Below are 14,440 nucleotides of genomic sequence, written 5' to 3'. Positions count from 1 at the left end.
ATATTAAAAAAAAAAAATAAATAATAATATTTGCATTCAGTTTCATTTATTGAAGTGTCACAGTTAAGGAAGGTTGTGTTAACTTGCATTCAATTGCCTTTTCTGTATTGTTTTTACAAAAGTTTACATTTGGGCCACCCAAGACATACTTTGGCGACCAAATTTAAGGACTTGGTGACCCGTGGAGGCAGTGCATCTATCTGTTGAGCTCTATTAGCATCTATCAATAACTAGTGCAGTGCTCGTTCCCCCTATGCACCACCCCGTGGGCACTCCGTCTCCCCTCCCCCCAACACTGCACTCCGTCAGGTCCCCCTAAGCACACTCCCCAAGTTTGAAGTCGATCCGACAAACGGTCCGCAAGATACGCGAAGGACAGACAGAGAGAGACAGACACTACCGGCATTATAGTGTACAAGACATGAGGCTAGAACAACAACATTTGAATCATATAGCCCTATATATCAAGGGGTTCCCCACATTTTTGAGTTGGGAGCCAGATAGGAAAGTATAGCTGGCTAAGGGATGGGCCTTGGACCCTCAAGGAGGGTCAACTTTTTGTGTTGCCAGTAGGTGGCGCTGTGCCAAATTGCACAAAATTCGGCACTGCAATGTGTCGAGTTCCCATCAGCGCACTCCCCAAAAGTTGAAGTCCATCGGACAAACGGTTCTTGAGATAAACCGCATTTGTGTGTGTGTGTGTGTGTGTGTGTGTGTGTGTGTGTGTGTGTGTGTGTGTACGTACACTGACAGCACACCTTGTGGGGAGTAAAGCCTTTTAATTTGTCTGCACTGCACCAAACCAAACAATATCACAGCAGTCATCATAAAGACAAACTTCCAGACAAATCACAACAGGTAAGGGATGTCAAATTACACATCAAACCAATAATGCTTAGCAAATTAATTACAATCATGAAGAACAATGAGTCTTATGTTAAACAAACGGATAAACATAGTGTCTATTAGACAAAAGATATTTGAATTCCATTCAATATTTTTCACGTGTCCACTTTTAGGCAGACTCAATTCCTAAGACCTTTAGACATCTTAAAATCAGAGTGTAGGTCAACCTAAGAGGTCTACTCCTCCTCCTCATACAACTAGGAGGGCTAATTAAGCTAAACCTAAAAGAAAAAGCCACATTAAGTTCACAGACAAACTCTGAAATTACAGATTGTATCTTTACCCTCGGGCTCACAAGCCGTAGAGCTGAGCGGTGTTGCGGCGGATGGTAGTGAGGACTGTGGCCATGTCCTCTCCCTTCAGCAGGCTGATCTCCTGCAGGGTGTGGATGCCCATTCCGGGATGGGAAAACTTGCAGACGTCTTTACGAACCTAGAGAACCAGGGTGAGAGAGGACAAGTGAGAAGAACCTAGAGAACCAGGGTGAGAGAGGACAAGTGAGAAGAACCTAGAGAACCAGGGTGAGAGAGGACAAGTGAGAAGAACCTAGAGAACCAGGGTGAGAGAGGACAAGTGAGGAGGAGCGAGAGACTAAATGGCTACATCCTCACTAAGGTGTTTGCATGAACGGAGCAGAATAAACTCTGTCCACACACAGGTTTAAAACGTCTTCTCCGTCCATACAGCTCCCCTGTAAACCATGCTACATGACCATTCACCTACACTGGGCATGTTCAGCATGCATCAGTATTTTAATCTTTTTATTTTACAGCAGGAGAGAGAGAGGGAGGGGAGAGAGAGAGAAGCATGATTTTTTCTTTAAGTTTCACTTTCCTGACCTCTTTATGAAACTCAGGGGCCCTTTACACGAGGACAGTTTCTGGAAGAAACAACACAATAGCGTTTCCTTCACAACTTTTCCTTCACACCCTCTCCCTGTTTACATGAGCGCTGTTGAATTTTTAAAACGCCGTAATGTACATGCCAGGTCGCTAGGTGGCAGTGTGATCACCTTATTCTTTGCCCATACAAGGACGCTTCTGCATGACGTCATTTCGTAATCGTCTTTCCGGTTTTAAACGAGGAAGTAGAGTACGCTTTCCGCAGTCATTTAGACTTGCCAAAAAGCTTTTTTCAAGCTAAAACAAAAACCAAAACGGTTTTAAAGTTTTAATATTTGTCGGGTGAGAATGTAACATATATGTGACCAGTTTATCAGAATAACGCCTATTGGAAATCTTTAACGAGCAGCGCTGAGTGTGCTATCTGTCAAACCCTACTGTAGGCTACTGGCAATGAGAAAACACTGTCGACGTGCTTTTGTAACTAACATTAAATGCCGACCGGGTACAGCCATCGGCTCCTCGCAGCAGTAACATTCTGAACATGTAACTGAAGTTGGCCGCAGTGTAGCTTAATTCTGAATGTTGCCAAACTTCATTCATTGGTTGCCAACTCGCGCACGGCTATGGCGTAATCGTGTGTGTCGCGTGTGCAGGCACGTCAGAGTTTCTGAAATGTGCCGTTCCAAAGCGATTACATGGAGCCCTCAGCGCGAAGTGTCTCAAACAATTCCACTCTGGAGGGTGGTTTTAAAATGTGTCGTTTCCTAAGCGCGAATTCGCCGTCGCCGTCTAAAAGGGAGGCACTAACGATAAAATAATTCCCCGTCACCATAGGAAACCGTCCTCGTGCAAAGTGCCCCTCAGTGTGCATGGCGAGAGAGAGAGAGAGACAGACAGAGAGAGAGACAAAAAAAAAGTAGGTAGGTTCTTTGCATGTCTTCACAATCTCCACCTACCGCCTATCCACAATCCCACACAACCACAGATTTTGCAGACAAAGATGGGGTAGGCATATATATAACATTGATAACGGGGTAGGGCTGTCACTTTTTATTCGAAATTTGAATTTATCTTCGAATGTGGGGGAGGGGGGGCATGTTCTGTAATTGAGATGTTCGAATTATTATTTTAATTTTAATTAAAAACAAACAAACAAAAACAAAGACAATGTCAGTACATCTCAGTAAAAACACACAAGAGAAAGAGCCAATGTCAAAAATATGTCAGACATAGAAACCATGTCAGAAACATGTCAAGAAAGCACAGCATTTAAGTTACCCTATCTACAATAAAGTTAAATAAAATAAGATAAGATAAGAAATTGCACCTGTAATTTACAGCTGTAGCAAGCACACATGTTCTATGTGGCCAAAATGGACATTGTGCAACATCATTATAATTATAAAGTGACATACAGCAACAGCAATGATGAAATGAGGGTTCACCAGCGTATCTATGGGAGGGGTGTGGAGGAGAGAGGGAGAGGGAGTGAAAGGAGGAGTCTGCTGAGTACACATTTTATAACAGTCATCATGAGGACCGCAATGGAAATAAGCTGTCAGCTTTATTGCGTTTTTATCCTTTTGATAATGGTGGGCCTGTGTATGTATATATGTATATTGTATATACTGTGTATTCATTATCAATAAAGAACTCAATCAATCAATCAATCAATGCTCTCCCTGCATGTACGCCACTTATTATATATGCTAATTGCAGACCCCACAGTGTCGCCTGCTTGACAGACCACCCACAAGCTTAGAAGAAGCCGCGTCTACTGTGAAAGTGAGGCACGCTACACTTCCCCCACACGAGAGGATGTGATAACACGTTGACGCCGGTTGGTCACGAAGGAAGTGATGTCACGAAGGACACCCTCGAGTGCGAGGGCGGAATAAAGACTATTAGTGGGGCTCAAAAAATGCACTTTCAATGTAAAATAGGTCGCTTCCGGAAAGAAGCACCAAAATTTGCACAAATACTCCTTGTGGATTGTTATTTTGATAAAAGTAACTGGCCACGCAAAAATCTCGATCTTTCCAAGATGGCCGCCATTTCCCGCCCCAAAAACACTATTTTGGGGGCAACTTTGGGTAGAATTGTCCAATACGAATGATCTTGTTATCTAACCATACATTTATGACCACAGAGAAGCCAGATTTGTTCCATGTAAATTTCTAAATGGCTGCCATTTCAAAGATGGCTGCCATTTCAGCTATTTTTACCATTAGTGGGACTCAAAACAGCACCTTTAGGTCGCTTCCGGAGAGAAGCGCCAAAATTGGCACAAATACTCCTTGTGGACTGTTATTTTGATAAAAGTAATTGGCCACGCAGAAATTTTATTTTTTTCCAAGATGGCCGCCATTTCCAGCCTGAAAACACTATTTTGGGGGCAACTTTGGGTAGAATTGTCCAATATGAATGATCTTGTTATCAAACCATACATTTATAACCACAGAGAATCCAGATTTATTCCATGAAAATTTCAAAATGGCTGCCATTTTAACACGTTCACTGCCAATGACGAGATATCTCGTCTTACAAAATCCAACGGTTGACTGCCAATGACGAGATATCTCGTCTTAAAAAAAAAAAAAAAAATTTGACGGTGGGACGTGGATCAACGCCCCCCACGTCTCCTATAAAATTATTGGAGCCACCCAACGTGTACAACCCATTCCACCGACCCACTAAGTGGCGACAGTGCTCTCCTGACTAGAGGAAGGCAAGCAAAAAGCAGTGTGAGGAAGCCATTCTCATGAAAATGGATTGGCGAAAACGCTTTCGCTTTCGCGCTGATTGCTGGCGGTGAGGGATTGCAAATTTGCATAATAGATTACGGGTGGAACACACTTTGAAACACGCAGCATAAATAAGACCAGAATCGCAAAAGCTTCATCAAAGCTCTCAACCGAAACCGCAAGAAACGAGCGAGCCCATCCAGACTTCAAAGAGCGGCCGCCAGCAGACAGGAGCAGCAGCAAAGCAGTGAGACTGGTGACGCGAGGTTACAGCAGCAGAAACGAGCTTGTGACACGGCCGCTGCAGCCAAGAAGACACACACGGAGGGAGGAGTTTGAAAGAGAGGGGTGTTTCCTGCTGTTATGGAGGAAATTACTGTTCAAAACTATTGTTTAGATGTCTGACGTCTTACTGATGCCAAAAATGAATGGTTAAAGTGACTGTTCTATCGAATTTCACAAAAAGCCATTTATCTCAGAATAAATTTTCAGACGCTGAAACCATGCTGTATTCAACTGCTAATGCTTACATAACTACTAACTCTACAAACTAACTCTTTTAGACAGAGAAAGCACACATTCTATTAGTTCTTTTGAGATATTGTGTGTTCACAAAATCCTAACAGAAAAGAATCCTCGGCTCTTGAAAGATGAGCCAGAATCCTCAAAAAAAAACCTTGGCAGAAGCTAACTACAGTATTGAAAAACGGCTGGCAGTGAATGTGTTAAAGATGGCTGCCATTTCTGCTATTTTTACCATAGGATTTCACTGTCCAGGGCGATTTTGATGATTCTGGTGTCAAATGACAGGTTTTTAACTATGGAAATTTCAAAATTATACATCAGAAATCATTTGTATATCTCCTTTTACCATTTACTCTAAAATACTAAATCTCTAAAATACTGTTGTTTATGCATATTTTCACATTACTTTGAAAATATATGCAGAGTAAATGGCAAAAGGAGATATACAAATAATTTCTGATGTATAATTTTGAAATTTCCATAGTTAAAAACCTGTCATTTGACACCAGAATCATCAAAATCGCCCTGGACAGTGAAATCCTATGGTAAAAATGGCTGAAATGGCAGCCATCTTTAAAATGGCAGCCATTTTGAAATTTTCATGGAATAAATCTGGCTTCTCTGTGGTCATAAATGTATGGTTTGATAACAAGATCATTCATATTGGACAATTCTACCCAAAGTTGCCCCCAAAATAGTGTTTTCAGGCTGGAAATGGCGGCCATCTTAGAAAAAAATAAAATTTCTGCGTGGCCAGTTACTTTTATCAAAATAATAGTCCACAAGGAGTATTTGTGCCAATTTTGGCGCTTCTTTCCGGAAGCGACCTATAGGTGCTGTTTTGAGCCCCACTATATTAGACTCTGTCACAAGTCAACTGAAGTGACACCGTTTCAGTTTGACTCTGTGAAGCAGCTGTTCTCATTATCACCCCACACACACTCATTTACCAGCAGCACGAATATTGTAACTACACGACTTAACACTGTATTCCCTATAAGTCTAGCCTGACTCCGCCAGACGGGGGCGGCATTGTTCCACAAATTCACAATGTGAAACAGAATGTGAAGCAAACTCATCCATCTGGCAGCGTCAGGTTACTATAAGTCAGCGTGATAACTGAATTCACAGGGAGACACAGAGGCAAGTGTGGGAGGTGTTTCCTGGCCAAGGCAGCGTAGGCGGTGCCGAAGAGGGTGCCGAAGAGGTTTTTGACATCACAGCCTAACTGAGCTGACTGACTGGACCATGAGGACAGCTTGGGATTTTTTTTATATTCTTTTAATATTTTATATTATATTATATATATTTATACGATGTAACCGGCAGGCGCGGACTGCATAATCGGGCACGTCGGGCCGTTTTTTTTTTTTTTTTTTTAAATTAACCAAAATTAACCAATGTTCGAATATATTCGAACATTTTGCGGGCAATTAAAGTTCGTTCGAACTTTATTTTGGGAAAGAGTGACAGCCCTATAACGGGGTAGGCATATAACATTGATAACATTTATGTTGTATTAGATAGCATGCCATGGCTGCCGGCCTACATCTGGCTCTGTCTAAGACTGACTGACTCACAACCCTGAGGATAAAGAGTGACATCACTGATTACATCACTCACTGATGACATCACTGCTGACATCACAAACACTCGGGCTGCCGGCCTAAATCTGGCTCTGTCTGAAGCTGACTGACTCACAACCCTGAGGACAAATGACGTCATCAATGGCCGGCGGCCATCTGCGTGGCAATATTTTTGCCAGGCAGCCAGATGGCGGATGACATCATCAGTGATCTCATCACATCAGTAACACACACATGCTGCCTGGCATAGTGATTTCCCCTCTGGGATAAATAAAGTTATAAAGTTATTCTGATTCTGAATCACGTTTGTTTGATCATGAATATGGTAGTTAATTTTTTCATGTGAGTTTGTATTTTGTATATGATTTGAGCTTGAAATAAAATCGTAAAAAGTCGGTCAGTGCGTTTGATGATCACAGGCAATAAAAAAAAATGTATGGCACAAACAATATCAAACTATCATTCTGAGGTCATAGACCCTTTTCTCAGCAACCATTTTGAGGTGGTAAAGCGGGAAGTAAAGCAGGTGTAACCAATAACATTAATGAGGGCCCTGGCACTGGAACACCTAAATGGAATGGAACCATCATTAATGGTATTGGTTATACCTGCTTTACTTCCTGCTTTACTACCTCAAAACGGTTACTGTGAAAGGGGTCTATTGCTAGAAAAAAATTGTTTAATAAAATTCTTGTTAATGACTGACACCCTTTGTTGACACTTTAATTTGCCTTGTAAATTAGTGTTAGAAAATGAGTGCATTAATTGCACATCATGTCATATAAGATAACCACGATATGATTCAGCTAGATCACTTGTGCCCTTTAGTGGAGAGCACCCCAATCGCTGATAGCCAGTTTGTGCCGATATTCAATATCTGACCTGAAAGCATTTAAACTATGATACAGTAAAACTCTCCATTGAAAACCATACTACTAGTATTATTGTAGATGAGTTAGCAATTCCTAGTTCCTGTACCTATTCAATGGTACAGAAAACTCTGGCATACATTAAGCCTTCAAATGAAGAATGAATTTAGAAGAATAACAGAATCAAATTAAAATACCAGCACTTGGCTAACAGATGGTGTTCAATTCCTACCCTAAACCCAGGGTGACATTTTTCAAGATGTAATTTTGCCAATTTGCTGTTAAGAGGTGGGAAAACGCCTGCATGCCAGTGATGACATTGGATGCTGGGTGTTGGGGGATGACTGCACCTGGGCTTTAATCTAAATGTACCTGTCTGGGCAGGAAGTATGGTGCGTCTGTCTCCACCACAATCCGGTTGAGAGGGATCTTCTTGACGGCATCTCGGGCCTCCACGGCTCTGGGGTAGGTGACCAGGGCTGTGAAGCCCACATGCAGGTTGGGGAACTCTGTCAGGAAGGGCTCAATCACTGGATAACTGTTTGTGAAACAGTGCCTGCAGCCCACAGAAGCAAACATTCAATAATGGGAGAAAACTGGTCTTTACTTGGCTGTACAGTTTCCATGGTGTTATCTAGTACTTTAATCAAAGGTATTGGGTAACAACACCTGTAACAGCCTCATCCGTCTTCTAGAATATGGAGGTTCAATGTATTTCATAAGACAGAAGGAAAGGCCAGTAAAGAAATGCTTCCAGAGTATTCCATGGTAATTATTCAGTAATGGTTGCACAACTTCATGCAAATAACTACTCACTATAACCATAAATTACCAAGAATTTCCACATTTTAATTACAAATACTCATTTTCAGATATTATCAGTTCGAACATTTGAACAATTACATCTGAGATATCACATATGACACAAACACAAACAATGTATCAAACCATTTTGGCCCAATCAGTGTAATTTTTTAAATGACAAGAATCAGTGGTGACATGTAACATTCCAAGTCTTTCAACATCCAATCCACGGTATTATGCGTGACTGACAGACTGACCATAGTCCTCAGATAAGTGGTAGCTTCCACTCACTGAGAGTAGAGGGACTAGTAGTAAGTAAAAAATATAATATATTACCCATTGACAAAGTGAATGTTTATCAAACCTGCTTATTCTTACACAAGTTCATATATAGGAAACATGATCTTCCAGTCACCCTTCACTATTTGTTCATTCCCACCACAAATGTCCATTCATATCAAACAAGACACAGCAACAACAATCTACTCTTACCGCGCACACGGACTTCAAGGCACCAATTCAACATCACTTTTAGAGGTCCTAAGCTTTGGAGTGAATTAAGCCTACCGCTAAGATCAATGTCCTCTTATTCTGCTTTCAAAAAGCACCTGAAGAAACATCTACTGTCCTCCTGATCCCTGTACTCATCCTTCTCTGACACATTTTGACAACTTTTCTCTAACATACTTTGTTTTCCTCTTAGCCTTCATGTTTTTGCTTCAGATGCAAATGACCTTATTTTTGCTGCTTTGCTGATTTAACATGTAGTTTTTCTTTTTTTTGTGTTTTTTTGTTGAGTGTTTAGCCTGCATGTCACGAAATTGATATGAGTAGGTGTGGAACTCTGTACAAGCCTGCAAAGGCTTCGTTCCCACCTTGCACAGATTTGTACCTAAATTTGTGCTAAACAAATAAACTAAACTAAAACACACAGGTGTTGAAGTAAGGGGTGCAGGTTTGCACAGGTTGCTCAAAAGTCCGCTCCGGGTTTTAGCGTGGATCAGGAAATCCAACTTGATTCAACAGCGATTATTTACAATATTATGCTTTTTAACGTCAAGCCCTGGCACTGTGTGTGCATGCATGTGTGTGAGCGTCACCCTACAGTCTATGGTTTCACTGTCAAGTGTCGACCTCACTCTCTGGCTTCCTTCGAGCCAGGGGAGGAGCCTAGGTGAACATGTCATGCTCACCTCAGGTGAAATCTCGTGCACATATCTCGGCTCAAACGGACGGATGGACGCACGTGTAACTTATAGAAGCCGCTGCACCGCTTAAAAGAAGAGTTAAGAGGAGATCCAAGTTTGAGCTAAATGTCCTTTCCAATTACTTGAAAGACTGATAAATGGTGTCTATTACACTGATGCCTATTAGCAACCCCAGATGTGACATAATATATACCTGCCTGAAAATATTTAGCTTGATGAATAGTTGGATGCCACTCTCATTAACAAATACACTTTCCTCCACACACACCTGTGAATTTTGTAGTCCCGTGGGACACACTTCTTCATGATTTCCAGCAGGTCGTCATCTGCATCCCTACAGTGGATCACCAGAGGTTTCTGCATGCCCACGCCCAAACGCAGCTGACGCTCAAACACCTGCAGAGGGCACCAGAACAACAAACCATGTAATTTAATAATAATTACATACCATAGAATACATTTCTACGCTCAGATTAGACCTTACCTCTTTTTGCTTTGAGTGGTCGTTGGAGTTTTTGTGGGAGTAGTCCAGGCCAATCTCACCGAATGCCACAGCTTTTGGATGTCGCATGGCGTTCATGATGCTCTGCTCATGGATCTTGGAATATTCCTTGGCAAAGTGGGGGTGGCACCCAAAGGCGCCCCACACCAAGTCTTCAGCCAGCAGACCTTGCCACAGTTTCTCCTTCACCATGAGCCGTGGGTTGCAGAAGTCTGCAATGCAGCCGTGAAACTGTGACGGAAAGCTGTCCTGGTACAGACTCCGGAATCGTCTGAATGTCCCGCGGTAGCCCAGCTTGCCATATAGCATGTCTAAGTGACAGTGTGTGTCTATGAATCCAGTCTGATTATCAGGGGAGGAGTCACTGGTCCATATGGGTTCGGCCCCCATGGACCGTCTTCTTGCCGGATTGCCGCAATGGCTAGAAGGGGTGGTGCGGTAACGCGGGCCACAGCCAACATCGGAGAACCTGTGGCGGGTTGAGGAGTCCAATAAGGGGTAGACGGGAGAAACCGGACTGTTGCGTAAAGGGGGGGTCACGCGCAAAGCAAACGGATCCGGTGCGAAGCCCATAATGCTGGTGGGGTTAGGGTCCCTTGTGTCACCCCTGGGTGCCATGGAAGGGCCTTTGTTGGGAGTCTGAGTGCCCACCAGCGCGTCTGAGGCGGACTGCTTGGCTGAAACAAAAACTGTCCTCCGTGACGGTGGCAAAGGCAACTGTATGTCATCAGTAGTTGCCTGGGTGACACCAGTGGGTTCATTTGTGTATGGCGAGGTGAGAGAGGAAGTCGTCATTGGCGGGCAATTCACAGCAGCACTCATGTGTTTTGGGCTGTAGGAGGAGTAGTCCTGAAACACCTTGGAGTAGGAGACAGGACTTGGCAGGACATATTCCAGTGCAGGTAATGAGGAGTAATCGACCTCAGCCTCCGTTTCTGAAGCCAGAGTGTGAGTCTCCCAAAAGATCGCCTCTACAGACACAGGGTCCTCAGCATCAGACCACGTGGGCGAATCCTCTCCTTTCAGCACAACACTCTAAAAACAAACAAACAATATGAAATGAAAATAAATCCCTCTCTTTTGTTTTTATTCCGTTTCTTTTCCTAGCATTCACTCTTAGATGACTTCTGTGACAAAATTAAAATGACTTAATGTGATTCTATGGTTACATAAATATTTTGAGGGCACTACGGTTTGCAGAACTTCAGACTCTTCTACTGGGCATCCGGGTAGTGCAGAGGTAGATTCCCTGCCTACCAACACAAAGGTCGCAAGTTCGAGCCCCCATGTTGCCTCCGGCTTGGTCGGATGTCCATACAGGCACAATAGACCCTTTTCATGGGGGCGATTTTGTGTTGAAAAGGCAGGGTAAACACAGGTGCAAGAAAAACAGTAATGAGTGTTTCCAACCTAAACTCGTGGAAGTTGGAAACCCTCATTAGTGTTTTGCTTGCACCTGTGTTTACCCTGCCCTTCTGGCACAAAATGGCCCCCGTGAAAAGGGTCCATTAGCCGTGTCTGCGGGTGCGAAGCCGGATTAAGGCTATGTGTCCTGGTCGCTGCACTAGTGCCGCCTGCTTTGGGTGGGGGGAACTGGGGGTAGGGGGAATAGCCTCATCCTCCCACGCGCTATGTCCTGCTGGTGAAACCCCTCGCTGTCAGGTGAAAAGCGGCTGGCGACTGCACATGTAATGGAGGAAGCATGGCTCTCCCGAGATAAAAATCCGAAGAGGGAAAAAAACATGATTCTACTATTCTTCTACGTCGCTCTGGATAAAAGCATTAGCTAAACAATTAAAATGAATACCGGTAATGTAAATCACAGACAACATAGCAGATGATATGCAATTGAAAACTATTGAAACAGAGGTAAACAACTTATCTGAAAAATGTGTTTTATGGTCATTAGCTGGGAGTGGGACTTACCCTCAGGTCTGTGCTGCTGTCATCTTGGGTTTCTTTGTCCACAAACACCAGTGGGGAGAACCAGCAATGTCCTCCCCAAGGAGGTTGCCCTCCCTGGATAGGAGCGTTGTCCTCACACTCTCTTTCGGGTGGGGGCGAGCAGCAGCTAACGTTCAAGACCGCTTCCTCAACTGCTGCAGAATGGAGCACCTCAGTCGTCACTGGTGATGACTCAGTGGGGGCAGGAGTGGGGATATTGGTAGGGTGTCTCTTCCCTTCTTTGCCAACAGCTGTGAACAAGGCATTCGAATAGATAGCCTTTGATCCTTCCTCTGGTGTCCTGTTTTTCTTCTTCCAGAGAAAAGAGTGAGATTGAGGAGACGATTGTTCCTGACTCTCTGTAGATTCCAGATTGAATGATCTCTCCAAAGGTGTAGATTCCAGTTTGAATGAGTGCTCCATAGGTGTAGATTCCAGTTTGAATGAGCGCTCCATAGGTGTAGATTCCAGATTGAATGAGCGCTCCATAGGTGTAGATTCCAGATTGAATGAGCGCTCCATAGGTGTAGATTCCAGATTGAATGAGTTCTCCATAGGTGTAGATTCCAGTTTGAATGAGCGCTCCATAGGTGTAGATTCCAGATTGAATGAGCGCTCCATAGGTGTAGATTCCAGTTTGAATGAGCGCTCCATAGGTGTAGATTCCAGATTGAATGAGCGCTCCATAGGTGTAGATTCCAGTTTGAATGAGCGCTCCATAGGTGTAGATTCCAGATTGAATGAGCGCTCCATAGGTGTAGATTCCAGTTTGAATGAGCGCTCCATAGGTGTAGATTCCAGATTGAATGAGCGCTCCATAGGTGTAGATTCCAGTTTGAATGAGCGCTCCATAGGTGTAGATTCCAGATTGAATGAGCGCTCCATAGGTGTAGATTCCAGTTTGAATGAGCGCTCCATAGGTGTAGATTCCAGTTTGAATGAGCGCTCCATAGTTGTAGATTCCAGATTGAATGAGTTCTCCATAGGCGTGGCCTGAGGAAAGAAGTAGACAGTGGGGCAAATTAATAACCAGTACTTATGCCCATGATAATGCATAAAAAAGAGACCATCTAGTTTCCATAAAAGTCACTATAGATGTAATACTGTCAAGAGCACTGCCCATCCATATTCCATGTTATCTTGGATAGAAAAGCCAGAACAAGATGTAGAGTAAAGACTTACCTGGGAAAGAAGACTGTATTCCTTAAAATGCTTTCTGGAAAGCTTCCTCAGTTTCATTTTGCCTGCGGACCCGGAGGGACTGCTCCCAGTAAGCACATCTGCTTTTCTCTTGGGAGTGTCTAGGCTGAGTGCTCCAAGGCCAGTAGATCCTGTGGTCTCATTAAGTCCAGGGGAGGGAGCTTTCAAATCTTCAACCGCCGACATACTCCAGGGAGGGGGTGTGCATACGGCAGCATTTCTCCTGCGGACATTTGCGGAGGAACCAGCTGTACCTCCTCGTAACCACGTCAATTTCACCTTCTTTCTGCTGCTGTCCATGTCAGAGACCCTATAGCAACAACCCGAGAATTAGTGAGAGGGCCTCCTCCATGAAGCCTACTGAAAGCCAGGCATCATCACATCAACAACTAGCTAAGATGAATGATTGTTAAAAAATAAAATGTAACACTGACTTTCTTTCTACATCACTACAGTTCCTAAAACACATGTATATATTTTGGTTTGCTAACATACTGTACATTTCTGCAAGTCATGGCCTAGGTCATGTATTATTAATGTAACTGCTCAGTCTCCATAATACTCATTTGCCTGTCTGTATTAATACTCATTTGCCTGGCTGTAATACTCATTTGACTGTCTGTATTAATACTCATTTGCCTGTCTGTATTAATACTCATTTGCCTGTCTGTATTAATACTCATTTGCCTGTCTGTATTAATACTCATTTGCCTGGCTGTAATAATACTCATTTGCCTGGCTGTAATACTCATTTGCCTGGCTGTAATACTCATTTGCCTGGCTGTAATACTCATTTGCCTGGCTGTAATACTCATTTGCCTGTCTCTATTAATACTCATTTGCCTGTCTGTATTAATACTCATTTGCCTGTCTGTATTAATACTCATTTGCCTGTCTGTATTAATACTCATTTGCCTGTCTCTATTAATACTCATTTGCCTGTCTCTATTAATACTCATTTGCCTGTCTCTATTAATACTCATTTGCCTGTCTGTATTAATACTCATTTGCCTGTCTCTATTAATACTCATTTGCCTGTCTGTATTAATACTCATTTGCCTGGCTGTAATAATACTCATTTGCCTGGCTGTAATACTCATTTGCCTGGCTGTAATACTCATTTGCCTGGCTGTAATACTCATTTGCCTGGCTGTAATACTCATTTGCCTGGCTGTAATACTCATTTGCCTGTCTGTATTAATACTCATTTGCCTGGCTGTAATACTCATTTGCCTGGCTGTAATACTCATTTGCCTGGCTGTAATACTCATTTGCCTGGCTGTAATACTCATTTGCCTGTCTGTATT

General features: G+C 43.1%; 1 protein-coding gene across 1 annotated transcript; it reads right to left on the bottom strand.

Moving 5' to 3' along the window:
• Window positions 1-1,197: 1,197 nt before the first annotated feature.
• LOC310799641 (uncharacterized protein) lies at window positions 1,198-13,319 on the bottom strand (the record flags this gene model as incomplete). Its single annotated transcript, XM_083662232.1, has 6 exons — window positions 1,198-1,338; window positions 7,848-8,031; window positions 9,756-9,883; window positions 9,972-11,024; window positions 11,916-12,245; window positions 13,116-13,319. The coding sequence occupies 6 exons, from the start codon at window positions 13,317-13,319 to the stop codon at window positions 1,198-1,200; spliced, it is 2,040 nt and encodes a 679-aa protein (XP_083518358.1).
• Between the last annotated feature and the right edge of the window lie 1,121 nt (window positions 13,320-14,440).

The sequence above is a fragment of the Poromitra crassiceps genome, assembly GCF_964638095.1.
Source record: "Poromitra crassiceps genome assembly, chromosome: 2".
NCBI classification, from domain to species: Eukaryota; Metazoa; Chordata; class Actinopteri; order Beryciformes; family Melamphaidae; genus Poromitra; species Poromitra crassiceps.
Note: the sequence above shows the minus strand (reverse complement) of the source record. Positions and strands in the feature narration are given on the sequence as shown.